The 25,850-nt window shown below is 41.9% G+C and overlaps 1 protein-coding gene across 14 annotated transcripts in view; it reads right to left on the reverse strand.

The window, feature by feature from the left end:
* LOC5572548 (E3 ubiquitin-protein ligase znrf2) overlaps nucleotides 1-25,850 on the reverse strand; it is a 92,364-nt gene that overhangs the window by 55,308 nt on the left and 11,206 nt on the right. For 12 of the 14 annotated variants that reach the window (XM_021842588.1, XM_021842584.1, XM_021842546.1 and 9 more), the window contains exon 3: nucleotides 6,584-6,727. In XM_021842588.1, the coding sequence (XP_021698280.1) occupies nucleotides 6,584-6,727 (144 nt within the window). The remainder of the gene's footprint in view (nucleotides 1-6,583; nucleotides 6,728-25,850) is intronic. The other 2 variants (XM_021842613.1, XM_021842605.1) reach the window with 1 other exon arrangement.

Genomic DNA, 25,850 nt, shown 5'->3' on the forward strand with positions numbered 1-25,850 from the left:
GCTTTCGTTAATTCCCCGTAGATGATAATGTGCGTTTGAGATTACCTTCCAAGCTACTACCACGGTCAATTCGGTTCCGGTCAGAAGATGGTCGGTTCACAGTCGAATGCCTGTGGATTGTCGATTTCAATGCGTATCGGAGTGGTTTGCTAAGGGTTTTGATCTACTTCGTCGCAAGCGCTATTATTCGTCGTATCGAACTTGAAATGTTCCACTACGGCGGATATTAGAACTTACCTACAATATAGATTCATTTTCCAAATGTAATTCTGTGAAAGCTGTTATGATTCATTCACTTGTACACCAATAATGCAATAAAACTACCGTATTTCGATAAATAACCTCAGTTAAATGAATCACTTTGCACTTTTTCACCGAAATCGCATGGACGAAGACGTACCGAGCGAAATCTGTTTAGCAATCGACGATACGAATCAAATGTCTTACTTACTTTACCGGGCACTAATTTACACTAAGGAAAACCTTCGTACATCTTCACTGAAGGATTTCATACCAATCACACGCCGTAGAACTTTTATAATTTACAAAATTTTACGAAATTCCCTCAACGGCCGCATATAATTGAGAACGTAAAAAAAGTGTACGCATCAATGTGTGCGTGATGTTCGGCGTAGAAAACGATCTCTTTGATTATGATTGTTTTCGCTGCACTGTGAGCCGTCATGCATTTGTTTGATCAAAAGTAATTTTGCTTGAATGTTTAGGCTGCATTTTGATGGGACCAATTAATGTTAAGGCTAAGTAGCCCGTCATTGGTTTTGGCAACAATGATGACTTTTCAGCTTGCATTTCAAAGTGATAAAACTCAACCTTGATAGTTTATATTGACTTGAAAAAGTATCACTGCACGCGCTAACATGCATAAAGTATGCTGATACTTTTTCAGCTGTGTCAGAGCCAAACCAACTGATTTTCTTTGATTCGAAAACGTGAGATGGGTCAACAACAATCATCAACGACGCGTACAAATTTCAATGACGGCTTACTTCGCCTTAAGAGAAATTCAAATATTTCATCGTGCTGTGAAATTGGAGTGGGATGCCCGAAGATCTAAATAATCTGGTTAAGCATATTGTTATAACGTTAAAGTTGTATATTTTGACCACTCACTACATCACACTGAGCCGTTATAGCCGTGAGACGAATCAAAACTGATTACGACCGATATAAAAATGGATACGACGAATGTAGAAAACTATAAGTAATAATTTCATTGCATTATTTCCAATAAACGATCAAGATTTATCCAAATATGTTTTCACAATGCGAAAACCGTCCAGGGAAAGAATATTTTGGCATTGGTTTGGATCAGCATCATTTACTGCAATACTCGGAAAATTTTAGGTTCTCACTGATCAAAGCTTAATACGATGCATATTAGCTCATCACCCTACTTGTTTGAGGACACATTTTCTATGTTATGCTACAACTTCTAACTATAATTTGGTTTATACTCAGCTACCACCAGTAATTGCTACAAGAATTCTAACAGAGATCCCACAAGGAATTCCATTAGTTCTTCATCCGGGATTCAACAAGGGTTTTGTGCAGGGATTCAATTACGCATTTCCTAAGGAATTCCACCAAGCAATTCATCTAATCTCAGGAGGAAGAGATTACTTTAGGGATTCCATCCAGGCATTTTCAAAGAATTTTCCCAGGGTTTCTTCTAGGGATCACTCCAAAATATTCTTCTTGCTAGGATCTTCCGGAATTTTCTCCAGGAAATTCTTCTGGGATTTCTTTGGGTGATCCTCCGAAAATTCCTCTCAAGGACTCCTCTAAGAATTCCATCAATGATTGCTAAACAGAATCCGTCAAAACTACTTTCAGGGGTTTCAGCGATTTCTCTTGAAAACCTTCCGAAAATACCTGCATGAATTCTTAAAATGATTTTTCACCTAAATCTTCCAGGGATTTCTCCAGAAGTTCGTCCAGAGATGTCACCACATTTTTCTGCAGTGATGTCTCTTCAGAAACTCCTCAACGGATTCTTTGAATTATCCTTTCTGGGCATTCTTCAGAAGATTCTTCCATAGACTCCCCCAGGCGTTCGTTCAGGATTTCTTTCAGAGATTTTTCCAGGAATTCTGCCAGAAATGCTTAGAGCTATTTCTCCCAAGATCCTCCAGAACGTCTTCGTTACATCTGTCAAGGCATAACTCTTCGGATTCCCACGAAAATTTTACAGGGATTCATCCAGGGGTTCCTTCACAAACATATTCCTTCATTGATTCTTCCAGGGGGCTCCTCAATTCCTTCAGGAATGGCTGGAATGACTGGAATTTCAACGAATATTGTGGTAAGAACCTCTAGAGAAACTCTTGAAAGAATGTCACGTTCATTTTTTAGATGAATACCTGGACGAATTTTGGGAGGAATTCTGTAAGAAATCCCTGAAGGTATTCCTGCAGCAATCTCTGGCAGAACACCTTCAGGGATTTCTTCTAGAATTCCTCCCAAAACTCGTCCAGGTATTCCTCCAAAAAGTGAACGAGACATTCTTTCAAGAGTTTCTCTAGAGGTTCTTACCACAATATTTGTTGAAATTCCAGTTCTTTCTTGTGGTATTTCTTCAGAAAGTTTTTCAGAAATGTCTCAAACAAATCCTGCAGGATTTCATGAAGATATTCTTCCTAAAATGTCTACAGTATTTCTTCTTGAGTCTCGTTAAAGCACTACTGCAGGGATCTCGTCAGAAATACCTCCATAGGTTCTCCCAAACATTTCACTGGGATTTCTTCCAGAGATTCTTCAAAGAATTCTACCATAAATGCTCCAGGCGTTCCTCTTAAAATCCTTCTAAGTTTCCTCCCATGTATCGGGGATTTTTCAACGGTTTCTTCCAGGAATTCCTCGAAAAATTCGACCAGAGATTTCCCGAAGGGTTGCTCCAGTTATTCTAACAGAGATTCCTCCAGGAATTGTTCCTGAAATTACTCTAGGGATATCTATAGGTATTCTTCCAGACTTTACCCTAGAATTCAGTCAGGGGCTTCTTCATATATTCCTTTCTTTTTCTTGGCATTAACGTCCTCACTGGGGGTCCAGATAGCCGTAGCGGTAAACGCGCAGCTATTCAGCATGACCATGCTGAGGGTCGTGGGTTCGAATCCCACTGGTCGAGGATCTTTTCGCAAAGGAAATTTTCTCGATTCCCAGGGCATAGAGTATCATCGTACCTGCCACACGATATACACATGCAAAAAATGGTCAATCGGCAAAGAAAGCTCTCAGTTAATAACTGTGGAAGTGCTCATAAGAATACTAATATGAGAAGCAGGCTCTGTCCCAGTTGGGACGTAACGCCAGAAAGAAGAAGAAGTCCTCACTGGGACAGAGCCTGCTTCTCAGCTTAGTGTTCTTATGAGCACTTTCACAGTTATTAGCTGAGAGCTTTCTTTGCCAAAGTTGCCATTTTCGTATTCGTATATCGTGTAGCAAGTACGATTATACTGTATGCCCAGTTTAGTCAAGGAAATTTCCATTACGAAAAGATCCGGGAACGACCGGGAATCGAACCCAGACACCTTCAGCATGACTTTGGTTTGTAGCCGCGGACTCTAAACACTCGGCTAAAGAACAGGGGTCTTCATAGATTCCTCAGAAGATTATATCAGGAATACCATCAAAAAATTCATCTAAGATTCCATCAAAAATTCATCTACATAGACATTTCTCCAGGATTTTTTCAAGAGATAATGAATCCAAGAAAATATTCAATCAGAAAATTCTTAAATGATCTCTTTTGGATTTATTCAGAAATAGCTCCAAGGATTCCTCTAGGAGCTTTTTTAGGAATGCCTCCAGAAACAGCCTCAAGAATGTCTTTAAGGAAGGCTTTTAGGAAATCTAAGGAATTTCTACATGGATTACTTTAACAATTCCTCAGAGATTCTTGGAAAAAATATTTCAAGTAATACTCGAGCAATTCTTGTTTGGATTTTTCGAATTCAAGGGAAACTTCCTCATACTTCCGAAAGTTCCTCCGGAATTATAGCTATGGATTCATCCAGGTATTTATTCATGAATTCATCGAGATTTTTCAGCCCTTCAGTGGAATATGCAAAGATATGCCTCTAAAAATTCTACTAGGATTACTTGAGTAATTTCCCTTAAAAATCTTTCAAGGATTACTTTCAGATCAAAGATATAGAGATTACAGAATAAACATAGAGGAATCCTTTCAGATTTTTTATGGAACCTCTAAAGAAATTCCTATGCGAACACGTGGAAGAATTCTTGCATGGAGAAATTAATGATGATCAGTTTCCATCTTTGCCAAAATCTTGAATGAATTTATTGAGTAATTATTTAAAAATCCTAGAGTGATCCTTGAATGTGGAATCGTTTGAAGATTTCCTGTCTGTATGTGTTTACTGGAAATTAATATGGAAGTATTCGTGTAAGAATTCTTAGAGGGTTTTTTGAAGAGCTTCATAGAGATTTCCTAAGGAAATTGATGGATTTTAATATTTGATAAAATCTTCCCGAAATCCTTGGAGATCTTTTTGAAAAAGTTTTTAAGAAAATACGTGAAGTAATCTTGAGAGAATTAATGAAGCATTCATTAGAGAAAGTTATGGGAAGAATTTCTCGACTACTTTTTTCAAATTTACGTAAGTAACACTCATGAGGTTTTAAAACCCAATAAAAACAAAAAAAAAAAACTCATGAGGTTTTTGTAAAAAAATAGACTAAATAGAATAGAGAGTCAAAACCTTTGTTCTGCAACTGTCGAGTACATCGTTCAAATTTTGCATGCAGAGCTGAGATGCGTGCAAAAACTAGGTAGTTTGTATTATTTTCCACAAAAAAAGATGACAAAATGATACACCATTTCATTCAATTCCTTACGACGTTTTTGTACCAGTGTAATATTGACTCAAGTGGTGTTTTATTTTGATTCGTGCTTAAATCACTTTTTCTCTCCATGTAACAGACAGCGGTGAAATTATTGGATTCGAAAGTTAAAAATCCTACTTAAGTCTTACTTAAGTCGTTTTGTAAATCTGGAATTCAAAAGTTTTAAAAGTAAAAACCGAGTAGGTTTAGAGTGGAGTGTGTTTTGTCAACGGAATACGATGGATCGAGAATGTTATTTCGGTTTATATTTGGAGATAAGGCTGTTTGAATACTATTTCGAGAATTGAAGGTTATTATTCTTCTAAACATAAACGAATTCTTAGAGTAAATTCTCTGATAAAATCGCTACAGTAAGTAATATGTGGGGAAATTCTTGGAGAAATCCATGCAGGTACTAATTGAAGAAATCCCTCGAAAAAAACCTCATTCAATCTATGAAGGAATTCTTGGAGCTCTATCGGAATCGGTTCCATGAATCCGGTAGTGGTCAATTTTTTTTATTGGTAGATGTTTTTAGGTCTTTTACTCTAGATAAAAAATCAGGATTTTTGATCCGTCGAGTGATATATTTTTATCATATTATTAAATTTTCCTAGCTAGTTCCTTTAAGCACAAAAATGTCTTAAAAGTATGGAAAATTCTGTAAATTTCAGATCTTAATTTTTATTTAAGGAGCCTTCCTTAGCCAAGTGAAGGTGTCTGGGTTCGATTCACGGTCGGTCCAGGATCTTTTGGTAATGGAAATTTCTTTGACTTCCCTGGGCATAGAGTATCATCGTACCTGCCACACATTATACGAATGCGAAAATGGCAACTTTGGTAAAGAAAGCTCTCAGTTCATAACTGTAAAAGTACTTATAAGAACGCTAAGCTGAAAAGCAGGCTTTGTCCCAGTGAGGACGTAATGCCAAAAAGAAGAAGATTCTTTTTTATCTACAAAATTGTGGATTCTTCAACAGAAATGATACCGATGAGATACAATGATGGTTAAGATCTTGGGTTCCCAATCATGGACGTGTCATCCAGTTTAAATTGTGATGTTATTGTGCACCCAGCTATCATTAGCAACCTACGAAGCTCTGTTACGATCCGGCACGACCTGCGTGAACTCAGTCCTATGTGAATTGCGCTAATCAACCGAATTATCACATCACTGCGAATTGCTTCACAGCGCACTCTTTCCGAGAATACATCAACGCACGTTATATGAATACTGCTGCGCTTTCTGATGATACATCTATAATAAAAAAAAACTATAATTTCCCTCACAGCAGACTAATGACCCGAACTCCCGGGGCAGATCATTTGCCAGGCATTTGTCAAGGAAAATTGCCATTCCATTCCTGTCTTTGTGTGCAGTCACTGCTCATATTACAGATATTGAACAGAACCGGGAAATGCGATAGTTGGCATTTGGTCGCTTTCTGGGATGAAACAGCTGTTTCTTGTGAAATCCAACAAAGACGGCGCTCGACACCAACAGCTGGTTTCCGTATAGACCTACGCTGCAGAGATTTCCCGAATGTCAACGAACTGCGAAGGTTTCTTAAGTGGCTCTCCAAATAAACTGGATTGAAAGTTCAGTTACACGTACCCTAATAATGTGTGACTTCGAATCCGATTTTGTATTTAGCGGTGAACGTCTATTCAGAGTCACTATATCACTATACTAACAACCCTAATGACTAGCACTTACCATTCAATGACCAGATGTGTGCCGGCAAGGATGTGGCCGCGTAGACCCTACCTAGCGCTAGTGATGCGGCACTCGCCGCGGCATTCTCCTCCGCGGAGCTACTGTCGGTTTCCGGACTGGCGGAGGATATTTCGTACGCCGCTGCTGGAAGGAAAGAATCGTGGAAAGAAACTGTTAGCTTGGGGATTCTACATGGTTTGTATATCTAGTTGGAATTTACATTGTTTTTTGGCAATCTAAAACTAGATCCACAGACTTGTTAGAAGGTGGTTGTTGGTTATCTATTAATTGCTACCGTGACGTAAAGAATTGGTATACACAGGACTGGTAGCGACTGAGTGTATTAAAAATAGGAACTGTAGATCTTGAAGCTTGAAAGGTTCAACAGAAACCAAAGAGATACAGGAACCAAGGAACCTAATATAATCCAAGCGGGAATGAGGAGATAAGAGTTTTTATATAAATGTTTTATAGAATCTGGCTAGATATTTTTCTAAGGATGTTTCAAAGAGTTTGGAAACAAATACACGTATTACAACAAGTTTTATTTCTCGATTTACTGTAATTGGATGTATTTTCATGATTTCCTTCTCAGGAATTTCACCAGAAACTACTTTAGATAGTTGCCCAAAGTTTATCTCAACTGTTACCCCGAAGATCTCTTAAGGCGAAGTAGGCCGTCATTGAAATTTGTATGCGTCGTTAATGATTGTTGCTAAATCATCTCACGATTTCGATTCAAAGAAAATCAGTTGGTTTTGCACTGACACAGCTGAAAAAGTATCAGCATAACCCTTCATGCATGTTATGACGAACAGTGATACTTTTTCAAGTCTATATAAACTATCAAGACTGAGTTTTATCACTTTGAAATGCAAGCTGAAAAGTCATCATTGTTGCCAAAACGACTTAAGGAGTTAATTAACCTTTGCGCCCTGACATTTTTTACCAAATTTTCGTGAACTTTTTGCTCTAATTTCCATAATTTTCAGCCGAATTCAATACAATTTTGACACAACACCACAAAGCTGTTCAAGATCCGTGACCTGTACTGAGACCTCAGAGGGACGGTCGGTTTCCGATTTACACTGATGTTGGGGTCTGTCCGAGGGTCATTTGAGACATTAATAACTAGATTTTTTTAAAGCAAGCCCTGGGAGAAAACGAGATGATTTTTTTCAAGAAATCTTAATTAAAATGGTTGGAACTACTAATGAAAGGATCGGTGTATGATTTCCGGAAAACATTTCCTTCGACAACTGTGGAATAAAACTTAAAAGATGTTCTACCAAGAACTCGTAAAAAGATTTTTGGAAGATCTGCTAGGGTAACATATGAATAAATTGCTGGAGAAATAAGTAGAAAAATATCTAGAGGAAATTTTGGGAAAATTTTTAGAGTAATCATTGTGGAAATTACTGGATATATAAATAACAGTTAAACATATTCAAACATGATTTTCATCAGCACACTCAATAGTTTACAGTTTAATCTTGCAAAGAGATGAAAAGCTTCAACAATTTCGGCTGGCCCATGCCCATTATTAAAAGTCACCGCATTAAAAGTCACCGTAAGCCTTGAGAATATGAATCGAATCGGTTCCTAGTTGCGTGTTTTTATTGATAATAAATATTCGAGCTGTTTAGTAGAATACCTATAAGTAGATGAAAAAACCGAATTTAGTACTATACCATTTAATTCCACTAGAGTTTGTATCCTTTGACAGATACGCGTATTTCGACCTCAACTGTAAGGCCGTCTTCAGTGTCGTGTACTAGACTCGACTTCCTTATTTGCTGGATCGACTGTTTTTATTTCCTGGGGAAATTCATCTATGCTTCTAATGAAAAATCTGTGGTGAAATTTCTGGACAATTGGCTAAAAGATGTTTTAGAGGGATTTCTAGATAGACACCAGAATACTAGTCCCTGAAGTTTTTCCTCTAGACTAGACAGGAACCTCTGTAGATCCTTTGGATTAAATCCCGTGAAAGTATCTAAAAATTTCTTTGGAGCCTCTAGAATGTTGCACCAGGGTTTATTGCAGGGAGAAAAGGAAACAAGCAAATACACCATTTTGGCTAAAACAGATCCTTCAGAGACCTTCCATTAAAAAATGTCCGTTTAAAGACTTGCATTAAAATAATGACCTACTACCAGCACTGTATACATACACATATCACACGGCTTATAGATGGAGTATGATTCTCTGGTTTTTCGTTTTTTTCTCTCATAGATACAACGCCTCCGGAGATTCTACAAGAATTTACACAAAGACTATTTCCTCGCAGAGAATCTCTTCAGACATGCTTCAGGAAATTCGACGTGAAACTTTTCTAGCAACTTCTCTACGGATAAATCAACGGTTTTGCTCGGCGAGAATCCTTCAAAAAATAACATTGATCCTTAATTTAATACACTGACAATACTATCGTAAATTTCTATTATTTACTAGTAGTTTTGACGTTGTATTACCTCAAATTATTCTGATACGGTTCTACGCATAACTCCAATACAAACTGACATTTTTTTTGACTCTCCTGTTGAATATTTATTCCTTTTGTGCACACAAACACGTCGGAATGCTTCACAAACACAAAACTGAAAGACCTTGTAAAATCTGATAGCCCGTTAGGAAACCATTTTGTGCCATACAAACAACATTCCATTTTTATTTATCTAGATCGATTATCGTAAATTTCTATTATTCTATTATCTATTTCTAGTCAACACTTCACTTCAAAAAAGTACGACTTTATATTTCGTACACACTCCCAAAATATCAAGTAATTTTAAGTTTTTTGGATGCACATAAAAGAAACGAACCGAATGACGTAAATGTGTGTCACATTTTAAATACTGTAGCGTCTGATTCGGGAATTGCCAATCATAGTGACATCGTTTTCGTGTCCTTTAACATCTAAAATTATTTTTTTTTGTTAGATACATCTCTAAGAACACATGTTTGTGTCTTTTTATCATTTACATCATGGATCATTCAGTCATAGTGAGAATCACGTCCACAGTGGTCTTCGTTTTTTTCTAAGTGTGTATGTTTGCAGGTTATCCCTTAAAAAAAGTAATCAACTGACTCAAAAATTGCTCGACTGGCAGGATTCAAACCCGCCACCCTTGGCATGATTCTGCTGAATAGCAACGCGTTTAAACGCGGTGAAATTTTGATTTATACTGTTGACTTATTGCATCTATAATTGGTATACCTACCCTACAATGTTTGAGATCATAATTAAGTTGCTTAGATGCTTGCTTGCTACATTAATAGCAAACATGGATAATGTTTGCAAAACAAATCTCACGAATGAATCGATATCGTTGTGTTGTGAAAAACTCAATTTCTCATAACTCACGCTTGATATTTTTCATGCGTGAGTTGTCAATCAAGCAACTCAGCAGTCAAAAAATCAGGGATGAGTTGGCCCACCTTTTTGACTCATTGTCTCAATTTTCCACAGTTTACTCACACACGGCAATAATTTCTTGTAAGTCTGGTAAAATTATAGTAATCCTTTCTATAGATGCTTGTTACAACAGATCTAATAACCGGTCACTGTGACGAACCGAAAAAAATGTCCGTACAAAACGTTATGAATTGCTCAACTGTGTGTTATTACGCACTTCTCAATACAATTCGATAATGAATCACATTTTGTTTAATCTAGGACAGTAGTAAAAAGCCTCATATTCGGTCAAGACATCATCAACATGATGATTAACTACCGTGCCGCTATTATCATTTCTCGACCAGTAGTCTGGTAGTACACAACAATTGCCCTGATTAGATACGTCAAATTGCATACCTATGACGTCGTGTGTTTATAAAAAAGTGAGAATTATCTTCAACGATTACAAAAGCGTAAAGTTAGCTCTTCCGATGATACTATCAAGCTTGTTTCTAAAAATATATTATTATTGTTTTGTTGTATATTGGATGTTGTATTCCTCTTTTTTTAGATATTCATTCAAGATTCTCGTTTAAGGTTTCTTCGAGAAATCAATCAGTAGTTTTTTGTAAGCATATCCCCAGAAATTGTTTCAGGAATTCCTTGATAAATTTCTTCATAGATTCTTCCAAAAAAAATTTTTTTTTTTTTTTTGTCGGTAGCGATAGGGGTAGTACTGGCACTCTTAATCTGCCCTAAGCTCCTTCCCAGCATTTGCTTTTATAAGCCTCTATTGCGTTCATCACACAGACGTTCCTAAGCAATGTTGCTCAAATGGTCACTGTGTACGCTAGCAGCAATCAGCCCTTGCCGTAGTTTTGCAGTGTAGTAGTTCAGACTACTATCAAACTATGATAAGGCCTGAAATGCTACTAGAGTGGTTAAAGTGAAGAACGAAATAGTTTTATTAAAAGGTCCTCATTCCCCATTTCATTTCATCACTCACTATTGACACTTTTATTTTCGACACTATCACGTATAACACCGATTATCACTCATCACTTTTCACAGCACACCATTTTCATATAAATTCATTGTTATTATTTACCATTTACCATCTGTTATCATTACTAAGTAATTAAAAGATAATCAATTGACATTTTTCATTATTTTTGTTGCTGTTGAGCCATTACTATTCGAACTACGATTTAGCACTACGATCAAGGAAGTTACAGTAAAAAATCACTTCGATCCATTCTTCTGCACTCGCTGTCATTATTAACTTTTTTATCATGTACGTTTGAAGAACTAGGCACAACTAAGCAATAAGTTTATATTCAGAGAAATGATTGCACAATGTATTATGGCCATTATTGAATTAGTAGAGTTCACATCATTATTAATATATTTTTACAAAACTATCAGAATCACTTCCACTTTCATTTTCAAATTTTCATCACCATAGATTTTATTATAAAATCACTATTAGCACCTTCACAATCACTAAATTTAATAACGACGAGTAAAACGCACAGTTCCACCAAACACCCATTCTTATGTTGCATTATAAAACGATTGATCACACGTTAGCTTCGAAACTTAACAACCATTACTGATTAGTACAAAGGATGCTACAGCTCGTGGTAAACGAACTGAACCATCAACAACCAGCACTGGTTTATAAGTAACTAATGAGCCCTGGCGGTCCCTCCGTTCGAAGAGGACCTGATAATATGCCGAAACGTATTAACAGATCCTCCGCCTGAATGCAGCCGTTTCATGATAAATCATGAACCGTTGGAGGTGTGCCAAAGTATTGGGAAGGTGATATGTTTCACAGACGGGTATTATTATGGTGCACCTTCTACTTTGGCACCGTCAAACCCTGTGATCGTGGCCAGGGAGATTCTTCCAAAAATTTCTCGATGAATATCTTGATGATTTTTTCCAGGAATTCTACCTATAGTTTCTTCATAAATCATTATGTGCATCGTCTGCTGACTTACTCCAGAATATTTGTTCATGATTTCGGCGGGGCCCAGATAGTCGTAGCGGTAAACGCTCAGCTATTCCGCAAGCCCAAGCAAATACAAATCTCTTGATAAAACAGGAACTTCAAGAGGAGGTACGAATTTACAGTGAAACCTCCATGAGTCGATGTTCCACTACTCGTCATCGACTCATAAAACCATATAAAAAAAATCATGGTTACTACGATAGTCCCCTCAAACAGCTTTCGAAAGCATTGCTGTTCGATGACTCAAAATTTCCATAAGTCGATGGTCCCTTCAAATATCTACTCATGGAGATTTGACTGTATTTAGAAATGTTGAAGGAACTTCTGTGGGAATACCTGCAAGACCTACTAGAATAAGAACTTAAGGAATTAGTGAAAGAATTAATAAATGATTTCGCAGAGTAATCCTTGAAGGAATTTCTGGATCAATTCCTGGGAGAATCCATGTGGGATTTTTGACATAAACTCTGAAAATGACTTAAACATTCTAGGTCTTGCTCGATTATCGATACAACCTGTAGTTGAAAAATGTACGTACTTAAAAAATAACAAATTTTCAACTGGAACTGTGAGTGTTATGTTGTGCAAGATAAAAATAACAGAAAAAATCAAAGTAGGAACTTTTGGAAAAAGTCAGGTTTTATGTTCTATGGAGTGCAGAATAACTTTAGAGCCTCTGGAGGAAATCCTGATTGAATCGGTAGGAAAAGCTTCGCAACAATCATTGTGGACATAAATGAAGGAAACAGCGTTAGACTGAAAAATTCGTGGATGCAAACAATTACACCCGATTCTGTTTTTGCGCGGATTTTTTACACGGCCGTGCAAAAAAAGTTTCCATACATTTTTTTCGGTCAAAACTTTATTTTTGCATGAAACGTCGAGAAATGGTGTTGCTTTTTTTGCACGGTTTTTGACATTTTGAACTAAAAACTTTTTTTGCACGGTACGCATCCCCCGTGCAAAAAAAGAATCGGGTGTAATGAATAAATCGCTTGAGGAATCTCCAGAGAACTTTCTAGTGGAATCCCTAAAGGAATTCGTGATGAAATCTCTATGGAAATAACTGGAGGCGTTACTGAAGCTGTTCGTCCAGGAATCTGTGAAGAAATTGTTACCGTTTACGGTAACAATGGATCAACTGGTCTGCATGTACAAATTACCCCCTCAATTGTGAAACTATGCATTTAGTGCCCCTCGCCAATGATGTCTCACTAACGCATAACGCCTATGGAGGCGAATACAACGAGGGTAACCCCATATCCGGGGCGAAAAGGAGAAGACCAGGAGAAGGAGGAGAACAGACTGCATTGCGGAGGTCCCTTCCCGAACCGGCCATCTAGCTTAATGGCCTAATTTCTCTGACATGTAATTATCGGGTAACTCAAACGGGAGCACCATAGAGACTCCCTGATTCAAAACCTCATGGTCGGCATTAAAACTCGCACTTAGTTTAGTCTACCACAGAAGTTCTTGGAACAATTTATTGACTGGCTAGCTTCACTCCCACTTTCTTAATCTAGTCTAACCTTAGCGGGGCCCCTTCTTCTTCTCCACCACCTTACTGCTTACTGCTTCTCTGACGTAGATCGGTGCAGAGCTCTACCTCGACGACGATGCAGCACGGCGATGTCTTCTGGGGTGGCTTGGGGTATGGGTCTTGTAGATCCACTGCGTGTCCTGGTCCTGCCGATATGGTAACGGATCGGCCTTCGGCCTTGCTCTATCATTGCCCTCTCAATGAACTAAACGACCCCATTACGCCACCCCTCAAGGCTACCCAAAAGATAATAACCAAGCCCTCTGATGGTGGGATTTTTCACTGCGGTGGGTAGGTGGCTGCGTAGAGTAGTCTATGGTGGTGGAGTATATCTAAGGCTGCTCGAGAGTTTGAACAGTGGAAACATAACGAAGTATAAGTTTTCCTGACATTTGACTATACGAAACGCTAAACACGAATTTCCCGGTGACTCTCATGACATGAAATAACCAACACTTACAGACAAAACAGGTACCTACCTATCTCAGGATGCAAAAAGGACAGCTCTGCCCATAACTGCATATTTGTCACATTCGACATTTTTGACAATTTCGAGTTAATACCGGGGGGTACTCGGAGACCCCACGCAGCTACCGGAATTCATCACCAGGGGTGTCACATTCCTTCTGCCAAAGGACCAACACACAGCTGACCCAGCGAAGAACAGAAAGGCTGTCGCAGAAACACGCAAGGCTGCAAAGATCAGGTCATCGTAGATGCAGTCATTGTAGGGCAAGCTACCCAAAAGCAAAGGAACCTGAGTATGGCGTACATCGACTACAACAAGGCATACGACTCAGTACCGCACTCGTACCTTCTCAATGTACTGCAGTTGTATAAGGTAGACGGGAACGTCATCAGGCTGATGCAACACGCGATGGGGATGTGGAGCACATCCCTACACATTACCGACGGTACAGCTGTGGTACGGTCCAGGACTCTCAGCATCAGGAGAGGGATTTTTCAAGGCGATACCTTCAGTCCGCTGTGGTTTTGCCTGGCCATGAACCCCCTCAGCAGAGCACTCAACCAATGCAACTATGGCTACCAACTGAAAAGTGGGGCAAGGAGCACAAAAGTTATCCACACCTTCTATATGGACGACCTGAAGCTATTTGCGGAATCAGTGCAGAGGCTGCATCAACTGTTGCAGCTAGTTACGACATTCAGTAACGACATCCGGATGGAGTTTGGTATTGACAAATGCAGGTCAATTTATCTACGTCGGGGTCAAGTCATGGATGCCAGCTGTTTCCGCGTCAACGAGCAGGAGGAGATTCCGGATATGGTTGAAGGCGAAACGTATAAATACCTCGGATTCCTGCAACTTAGAGGTATTTGCCACAAGATCAAGAAGGAGCTGCAGGAAAATTCTTGTCTCGTGTCAACTGTATTTTGAAGAGCTTTCTGTCTGTCGACAACAAGGTGAAGGCGATCAACACGTTTGCTGTGCCCCTGTTGACGTATACTTTCGGGGTGGTAAAGTGGACCAAGACTGACTTGGAGGCGATAGAACGAGCAGTACGAGTGGCGTTCACCAAGCACCGAATGCGCCACCCAAAATCGTCCATTGAGAGAGTCACCCTGCCACGTGCAGCAGGAGGACGAGGCGTCACCGATATCCAGGCACTATGTTTTTTTTTTTTTTTTTTCTTTATTAAAGTGATTTTTAACTCGTTTGGCTAGTTCATCACTGCCACATGAGGTGCCTGAAGGGCACTCGTGTAACGGGGGAAAGTAAGGCGAACCATAAGGGTCCGTCTTCGAGCCCAACCGTGGGGTCTCGCCAAAGGTTTCGTAGCTAATCTCTTAAAGTTACTGACGTTCCCGGATTACTTCACTGTGTTATAATTTGTTATTCTAGTATACCTATTTGCGCTAATGTTCCAAATCCAAAGTGTTTGCACAAGATTTGCCCTATTAATTTGTGGTGAGGCCACTATAACAACGAAAATGATCTCGGGCTGCCCACAATTAGATCCTATAGAAGAGGCCAGCATCTTTGAGGAAACAGATCAGGGAGGTTGTAGCGGATGCATCGTCACTTAGAATTTCCCGGATACTGCTGGAGAGTCCATATGTTTGACGTGAGAACTCATACTGGGGACAGACACATAGGAAGTGCTCAACAGTGTTTCTCACGTTGCACGTTGAGCAGATAACGTTGAAATCAGCTCCATCGAAGTTGTGAGAGAGACGCGTGTGTCCAGTACGCAATCTTGAGACAACCCGTTGTTCACGTAAGGATTTACGATCATCCCAGGCAGACGTATCTTGTTTGATTTTTCGGATATATGATGAGTGGGAGCAAGCCCATTCGACATTCCAGTGGTCCCTAAATTTTTTCCTGATGTGTCTTTTGACATCATCCAGCGGGGCTGTGGAGCTATACCTCCGTTCGGCGTGACCGATTCCAGCGAGTCGATCCGCTGCAACGTTTCCAGGGATTCCGCAATGGCCGGGTATCCAGGCAAACACAGTGCTGTGTGGTGAATTTTTAATAATTCCTTGTATTCAAGGGTGCTGTGGGGTATCAGATTGAAGGGCAGAGATGACACTGGCGGAGTCCGTTAACACTAAAATTGGTCGCACGCTGACAGTAGTAGCAGCAATAAAAACCGCCACAGCTTCCGCCGAGAAGATTGAGTACCACGGTTGAAGACTTTTGCTGATTTCCAGAGAATGTCCGATGATTCCAATACCTACTCCTACCTGGGAGAGGGAGCCATCTGTGTAACGGTGCTCGTAGCCTGAATATTTTGTCTGCAACCATTCAAGCACTGACATTCGAAGCGTTTGCGAGTTGTCACCCGCTCTAAATCGACGCTTGATTTCGTCATCGATTTTTGGTGCTTCTTTATGCCAACTATTGTCTCCGTACCAGTGGTACTTAGCCACAGGGGGGAGATTTCTATTGGCCACCCTACGGAAAATCTTATTTCCTTCTTCAAGGAGAAACATTTTACGGCGCCCGGAGGTTTTTGCAGCATGGACTGCAGCCTTAGTGCAAATTGCTTTGGTTATGAAATGGCGAAAAGGTGGTCGACCCGCCTCGACACATGCAGAGTCGGCTGGCGTAGACGGGAGGAGTCCGGAAATAGTACGAATGTAGCTGTTGTATATGGGCGCTAATATTTCTACCAGCTGGTTGTAGGCGATGCAGGTGAGCTCCAAGCCATACAGGAGACGGCTATCAACAATGGCTTCAGCTACTCGGAATCGAATCCCACGATTATTGGAACGATGTGGACGGGAGATTGTCCGAAGTAGATTCAATCTTGTTTGGCAGTTATTCTTAACGTTGGTAAAATGCGGCTTAAAAGACAGGTGTCGATCAATTATGATCCCGAGTACTTTCACTGTCTTCTTGGAGGGAATAGGGTTACCATCCACCCGGATTGGCGTTCTGTCGTATTGATGCCTATACTTACAGACGTGGCAGCGTACACTTTTGTTGGCGGAGAGGCTGAAACCAGGCACTATGTGTCTCCCAGATCCAGCAGCTGCGGGCATATTTCGTAGAAAGCCAGAACCGCCACGAAATTTACCGCACTGTATGCGAAACTGATCACGGCTTCAGCGCCCTGCATCTGGCGCAGGAGGATTACCAGCTGAACTGCGACATCAAAACCGTCGATGAGAAGATCGCAACGTGGAAGCAGAAGGAGTTGCATGGAACGCACCTCCATCAACTGGAGCTCGAGCACATCGATTAGGTGGCGTCAAACACGTGGCTGATGCGGGGTGACCTCTTCTCAGAAACAGAAGGTTTCATGGTAGCCATCCAAGGCCGGGTAATTGCGACGAAAAACTATCGGCACTACATATTGCACGAAGACGTGGAGGACCGCTGTACTGCCCATAATTGCATATTTGTAACATTCAACAAAAGTAGGCATTGAGTAAATTGAGTACCAAGCGTGCATTTTATGGTAGTATGGGAGGAAACTAAAATTTTTAAAAATTACCAGGAACTCAAAAGTGCTTATTTGAGGCTGATATTTTGTACAACTCATATCGCATACTAGGTGAATAGCCAGAAAAAATTGTGATAGAAATTTCATTGTTATTACATTACGAGGCTCATTTATAATCTCAATGTGACTGTTATGCGATTATAATTACCAATGTGACAAAACAACTTGGTATTTTTTTCGAATTTTCTAGAACAATCTCACAGATTTCAGTAAGTTGATCGAAAGTATTTATCATTTGATGACTCTCCATGGTATTAACTCAAATTTGTCAAAAATGACTGTTATGCAGTTATGGGCAGTGTAGGAAGTGCAATTCAGTAGGGGAGAGTATCGAGCATGTCGTTGCCGGCTGTTCAGTACTAGCTGGATCAGCCTACCTCGATCGTCACAACGAAGTTGCCAAGATTGTGCACCAACAGCTTGCCCTTAAGCACAACTTGGTGGATCGATTTGTACCCTACTACAAGTACCTGCCGGACCCGGTTCTGGAAAATAGTTGCATAAAGCTGTACTGGGATCGCGAGATCATAACGGACGTCCTCATCCGTGCCAACCGCCCCGACATTGTAGTCTACGACAAAAGGATGACACGAGTTACACTCATCGACATCGCTGTACCGCTGGACCACAATGTCCAATCAACGTTCTCTAACAAGATAGCGAAGTACCACGACTTGGCGGAGGAGTTGAAGCAGATGTGGCACCTAGAGGACGTCCGTATAGTTCCGGTAGTCCTCTCAGCGACCGGAATTGTCCCGAAATCTCTCCTAAGGTCATTTTTTGCTGAGAAGTGCCAAAACTCTATAATAATAATAAATAAATATAAATGGCGACGAATTCATTAAGTAAAGTCGATTGCAATCTTCAATTTAAATTGTGGCTTTGGACTTGTGGTCAGCCAGCAACAGCAGCAAAGATAAGGCTGTTTGTCCACGATTACTTAAGTTAGGCCTGCCCAACCTTTTTGGCTCTTTTTTGACATAAATGGTTGCCGCGTTCGCAATAGTAGTCCAATCTGAGCAATTGATACCGCAAATGAAAGCTATATCTGACTAATCCATGTATAAAAATTTGACTTTACATCAAACTCTTCGCTACAGATGCAGTTGACTAGAAAACAAAACGTGCGGCCCGCGGGTCGGAGTGATTTTTGCCTTTGCCTGTATCGCTAACAAAGAGTTTAGTATAAATTTAAATTATAATACATGGATTAATCAGATATAATACCAGGCGCGCCCAAAACTATCCGTCATCAATGATGTACGGTACCGACGCCCGCCCCGGTACAATCTCGAGCGGCTGAAACAACCGGATGTCGCCAATGCGTACGCGCAGCATCTTGAGGCTGCGTTGCCGGATTAGGGCGAGCTCGGTAGGGCCCCTCTTGGGGACTGCTGGACGACAGTCAAAGCAGCCTTTAACGACGCTGCCGAAAGCATTGTCGGATATGTGTAATGGAGCTCAAGAAACGATTGGTTCGACGAGGAGTGCCAGGAGGTTTTAGAGGGAAGAATGCAGCGCGGGCTGTAATGCTGCAGCATGGTACGCGGCAAAACGTGGAACGATACAGACTGAAGCGAAAACAGCAAATCCACCTATTCCGGGACAAAAAGCGCCGCCTGGAAGAGGTGGAATGCCAAGAGATGGAGTTGCTGTACCGTTCTCAACAAACGCGGAAGTTCTATCAGAAGCTCAACACATCCCGCAAAGGCTTCGTGCCGCGAGCTGAGATGTGCCGGGATAAGGATGGGAGCATCTTGACGGACGAACGCGAGGTGATCGAAAGGTGGAAGCAGCACTACGATGAACACCTGGCGCAGATGGCGCAGAGAACACAGGCACAGAAGGTCAGGACAACGAAGGCGATGGCTACGCCAGCATAGCGGACAGCGGAAACCAACCAGCTCCCATGATGGGGGAAGTTAAGGATGCTATTCAACAGCTCAAGAACAACAAGGCCGCTGGCAAGGATGGTATCGGAGCCAAACTCATCAAGATGGGCCCGGACAGGTTGGCCGCTTGTCTGCATCGGCTGATAGTCAGAATCTGAGAAACGGAACAACTACCGGAGGAGTGGAAGCAAGGCGTTATATGCCCTATCTACAAAAGATTTTACCCCATTACCCCGAATTCCATCACCCCGAATGCTATTTTCCCGAATTCACAATTATTTTGACATGATGATATTGATGACATTTCCCCATGATTTTGGAATTCGGGGTGATGGGTCGTTCGGGGTTTTGGAATTCGGGGTAATGGCGTTCGGGTTAATGGCATTCGGGGTAATGGGATTCGGGGTAATGGGGTAGAATCCTACAAAAAGGGCGACAAACTGGAGTGTGAAAATTATCGTGCAATCACCATCCTAAACGCCGCCTACAAAGTGCTATCCCAGATTCTCTTCCGTCGTCTATCACCTATAGCAAACGAGTTCGTGGGAAGTTATCAAGCAGGTTTCATCGACGGCCGCTCGACAACGGACCAGATCTTTTCCGTGCGAATCCTCCAGAAATGCCGTGAGTACCAGGTCCCTACGCACCATTTGTTCATCGATTTCAAGCAGGGTGTCTACTCGTTCACCGAAATGAAATTCCCTGATATTTCCAGGTTTTTCCAGGTTTTATAAAAATAATTCCAGGTTCAAGAAATACTCTAATTTTATATGTCTAAAACAATATAATGACAAATTTTAAAGTGTTTTCGATTTGATAGGTATTTATACACTTCTAACCATTATGTAAAGCAGTGGTCACCAAACTGCGGCCCGCGGGCCACATGCGGCCCTCGTGAAGGTTTTGTGCGGCCCACGAACACATTTTGAATGTTAATGTGAAGTGGCCCGCGTGTTACATAAAACAAATAAAGAGGCTTATATTCTTTTGTCTTCGACACTATGTTTTCGAAAGTTGATCATTATTATATGAAACATTTTCCTGTGGGAATCTATGGAATATCGACCGTATTTATCAGCTCAGGAATAACCAGTTAAGTGACTGAAGCTCCTATTCGATGCAAAAATGAGATGGTTTCGAGGTTTTTCTGAAGTAAAAATTCAACTCGAAATTCACAACACGAATCCTCAAACGATGAGAGTTATCGAAATGCAAGGATTTTTACTGATACTCTTTCTCTCTTGCTTCTATGCTCACTCTTACTGACACTTTAAAATAACTTATTAGTGACTCGTCCAAACAAAGCCTCGCGGAGTTGTGATTGCACTCTTTTTTGATGGAATTTTCCTCCGTTGTGTTTTGTGTCGCGTCTTCCTCGCTCATTTTTTATTGCCTCTCTGCTCAGTATATTTTCGCTACCTTACAAAGAGGCAAAGACAGCAAGCTTTCGAACTCTGGTGATGCTGCGGAGTATTATCGAGCCTGGGGATAACTGGAAATCTGTCTGAGACCGTATCTCTTGAATATATATTGAATCGAAAAATCCTAAATAAGCCAAGGGTTTAAAATTAGCTTCGAGTGCCCATAAATTTCTTCGCTTCGCGAAAAATCTTCGCATCAGTTTATTTATAAAATTATAATTCCTTTGATGCAGTGTAATCTTCAAGATTTATAAGCATCCAAATTTAAGGAAGGATTTCAGGGAGCTCAGCTCCAACCCGTATTAATTAAGAGTCTGTTTTTGTTTTTATTGGACAATATTTTCGGTATTCTTTCGGTCAAGGCCAGTGCTGTAAACATTCGACACTTTGCGCGACGTTCGTTTCGTTGCCGTGGTCAGCAGTCACAGCACAAGCTGTAGAATGAACGTCGACAAACACAAAAAAGTATCAATTGAATGTCGTCTTACACGATGACATTTGCATAAATCATAAGTTTTACATAGAATTCAGACATCGGATAATAAGCAACATGAATAGTTTGATCTTGCCTGTTATGTCGAATGTGACACACATACAGTGAAAGCAGGACAAAAACAAACAAAACCGTAATGTTTCCTAGCGAAGCTATCGCGGTCAGTGGCATTCAATTGACATTTTTCTTTTCGACATTCGTTTGATCGCCCGTTTTGTGCATGTTTAAGGGAAGCGCTGTCGAATATCGGCGAAAACGTGTCGACTACCGTAATTGCTTACAACACTGGTCAAGACCTTCTTCAACAACAGATAACCGAAGGACCACAAAACTCATCTCCGTGTTAATAGAAAAAGATTCATATTTTTTACATTCTCCTTGAAAATTTAAAAAAAATCTCAAATACGTTGTGGCCCGCGCTATGTTTTGAAAACACCTAAGTGGCCCGCATAAGCATATAAGCTGAGGACCACTGATGTAAAGCATGCTGAAACTATTCCAATATCCAATATTACAATATTATTTATTTATTTAGTTGGTGTTACATCAATTAATTTGATAAAACCTCGTTAACGATGTTACGCCAATTTACTCGGTCCAAGGCTGTGTCTCTCCAACCTCGATTTTGGCCCACGTTCTCCAGATCTTGTTGCACCTGATCAAGCCACCTCGCTCGCTGTGCTCCCCGCCTTCTTGTGCCAACCGGATTCGACGCGAACACCATCTTTGCAGGATTGTTGTCCGGTAGTCTTGCAACATGCCCTGCCCAGCGCACCCTTCCGGCTTTAGCAACCTTCTGGATACTTGGTTCGCCGTAGAGCCTAGCGAGCTCGTGGTTCATTCTCCGCCGCCACACACCGTCCTCCTGCACTCCGCCAAAGATCGTTCTAAGCACCCTTCGTTCGAACACTCCAAGTGCTTGCAGGTCCTCTTCCAGCATGGTCCATGCTTCATGTCCATAGAGGACCACCGGTCTTATAAGCGTTTTGTACATGGTACATTTGGTGCGGGGGTGAATCTTTCTCGACCGCAGCTTCTTCTGGAGCCCATAGTAGGCGCGACTTCCACTGATGATGCGTCTCCGTATTTCACGACTAACGTTGTTATCAGCCGTTAACAAGGATCCGAGGTAGACGAACTCATCAACCACCTCAAAAGTATCCCCGTCTATCGTAACACTGCTTCCCAGGCGGGCTCTGTCGCGCTCGGTTCCGCCTATCAGCATGTACTTTGTTTTTGACGCATTCACCACCAGGCCGACTTTTGTTGCTTCACGTTTCAGGCGGGTGTAGAGGTCTGTCACCGTTCCAAATGTTCTGCCGACAACATCCATATCATCCGCGAAGCAAACAAATTGGCTGGATCTTGTGAAAATCGTACCTCGGTTATTGAACCCGGCTCTCCGCATGACACCTTCTAGCGCGATGTTGAACAGCAGGCACGAAAGTCCATCACCCTGTCGAAGTCCCCGGCGGGATTCGAACGAACTGGAATGTTCGCCCGAAATCTTCACGCTATTCTGCACACCGTCCATCGTTGCTCTTATTAGTCTTGTGAGCTTCCCGGGAAAGCTGTACTCGTCCATGATTTTCCATAGCTCTTCGCGGTCGATGCTATCATAAGCCGCTTTGAAATCGATGAACAGGTGATGCGTTGGGACTTGGTATTCACGGCATTTCTGGAGGATTTGCCGTACAGTGAAGATTTGGTCCGTTGTCGAGCGGCCGTTGATGAAACCAGCTTGATAACTTCCCACAAACTCATTTGTTATTGGTGATAGACGACGGAAGATAATCTGGGATAGCACTTTGTAGGCGGCATTCAGGATAGTGATCGCACGATAGTTTTCACATTCCAGTTTGTCGCCCTTCTTGTAGATGGGGCATATGACCCCTTGCTTCCACTCCTCCGGCAGCTGTTCGGTTTCCCAGATTTTGACAATCAGCCGGTGCAGACAGGCGGCCAACCTCTCCGGGCCCATTTTGATGAGTTCAGCTCCAATACCATCTTTACCAGCGGCCTTATTATTCTTGAGCTGGCTGATGGCATCCTTAACTTCCCTCAATGTGGGGGCAGGTTGGTTTCCTTCATCCGCCGTGCTGACGTAGTCACTTCCTCCGCTGTCGTGACCCTCGTCGCCTGTGTTCTCCGTGCCATTCAGGTGTTCATCGTAGTGCTGCTTCCACCTTTCAATCACCTCACGTTCGTCCGTCAAGATGCTTCCGTCCTTATCCCTACACATTTCGGCTCGCGGCACGAAGCCTTTTCGGGATGCGTTGAGCTTCTCGTAGAACTTTCGCGTTTCTTGAGAACGATGCAGCTGTTCCATTTCTTCACATTCCGCTTCTTCCAGGCGGCGCTTTTTGTCCCGGAATAGTCGGGTTTGCTGCTTCCGTTTTCTTTTATATCGCTCCACGTTTTGTCGCGTTCCTTGCTGCAGCATTGCAGCCCGCGCTGCATCCTTCTCCTCCAAAACCTGCCTGCATTCTTCGTCGAACCAATCGTTACATGTCCTCCTTTCCACGTACCCGACGATGCTCTCGGCTGCGTTGTTGATGGCTGCTTTTATGTTGCTCCAGCAGTCCTCAAGAGGGGCTTCGTCAAGCTCGCCCTCTTCCGGCAACGCTACCTCGAGATGCTGCGCGTATGCGGCAGCGACGTTCGGTTGGGCCAGTCGCGCTAGGTTATACCGAGGCGGGCGTCGATACCGTACATTGTTGATGACGGATAGTTTTTGGCGCAGTTTCACCATCACTAGATAGTGATCAGAGTCGATGTTAGCGCCACGATAGGTTCTGACGTCGGTAATATCGGAGAAGTGCCGTCCATCGATCAAAACGTGGTCGATTTGTGATTCCGTCTGCAGTGGTGATCTCCAGGTGTATCGATACGGGAGGCTGTGCTGGAAGTAGGTGCTGCGAATGGCCATGTTCTTGGAGGCGGCAAAATCTATCAGTCGTAGGCCGTTCTCGTTCGTCAGCCGGTGGGCGCTGAACCTTCCAATCGTCGGTCTGAACTCCTCCTCCTGGCCAACCTGAGCGTTCAAATCACCTATGATGATCTTGACGTCGTGGCTTGGGCAGCGGTCGTACTCGCGTTCGAGCTGCGCGTAAAATGCGTCCTTGTCATCATCAGTGCTTCCGGAGTGAGGGCTATGCACGTTTATGATGCTGAAGTTGAAGAACCGGCCTTTGAGCCTCAACTTGCACATTCTTTCGTTGATCGGCCACCACCCGATCACACGCCTTTGCATATCACCCATCACTATAAAAGCTGTTCCCAGCTCACGTGTGTTGCCGCAGCTCTGGTAGATGGTATGATTACCTCTAAACGTTCGCACCATCGAACCTGTCCAGCACACCTCCTGCAGCGCTACGATGTCGAAACCGCGGGTCTTCAGTACATCGGAGAGTATGCGTGTGCTTCCAATGAAGTTGAGAGATTTGCAGTTCCACGTACCGAGTTTCCAATCGCTAGTCCGTTTCCGTCGCTGTGGTCTTTGCCGATTGTTCCGGTCCGTATTCTCTCGTTGACGTTCCTGTGCTGATGTGTTTTTACGGCTGGCTTGCAGGGCCTGACGCCAACCCCCTAGATTTCCGGAGGACCATTCCCCCTAAATGTTCGGAGGGCCATAGTGCGCAGTTTAGCTTAGAGTCCTTCTCTGGCACTCGGACGATGATCAGCCGCCCCTGACATGGGGAACAGACGCTGTTGTGAGCCGCTCCTAACATGGAGTACAGACGCTCAAGGTTTGCAGAAGCAAACCCCCCCTTCCCTGTCAGCATACGACCAAAGTTCCCACCGGGGGTTGGTTACCCGATCTTCCCTAAGGTTACTCGTACCCCGGCCAGTACCACGAGGAGGTAGGGATAGGAGTTGCTGGGCAAGAGGCTAAGGACCGCACAGAGGGGTCTATTTTATTCCTTCAGGTACGCGAGGTACCAATGGTACGCCATGCCCAGCCATTTACCAACCAATATTACAATATGAAGATGATAATAACCAAAGCTAAGTTTTATTCAAATGAATTGTATTGGACAATAATGATGCCTTTTATTGCGTTTGTAAGAGCTCTGTGAACTGAACGGAACTTTCAAGTACATCAGTATGTGTCTTCTTGAAAGTGTTTTAGTACAAATTATGTATCATTTATTTCCATCGGTCGTTTGGATAACTAAGACAGCTTCATGAGCGCAAAATTAAACTTTATTTGGATATGTGGCAATATTTTACAATAAATACTAAGTTTACCGATGTATTAGCAAGTTATCACACAGCAAAAAAGCCAAATTTTTTAAAATATCCCAAATTGAATGGATCGTGTTAATCATCTGCTACATATTTAAATTAACACAAATAATTCGTATAACTTTTGGATTTCGGATTCATTTTTTTTATAGTACAAACACGGATTATCAAGCCCCTGGGTAATCACGTTCGACCGTATAACATTCAACTCTCGCATAATCTGGGATAACGCCCTAGAAGCCGCATTGGTACCCACGTGTGTAGCTCGTTGTTTCTGAG

This window comes from Aedes aegypti, chromosome 1, assembly GCF_002204515.2.
Source record: "Aedes aegypti strain LVP_AGWG chromosome 1, AaegL5.0 Primary Assembly, whole genome shotgun sequence".
Classification (NCBI taxonomy): domain Eukaryota; kingdom Metazoa; phylum Arthropoda; class Insecta; order Diptera; family Culicidae; genus Aedes; species Aedes aegypti.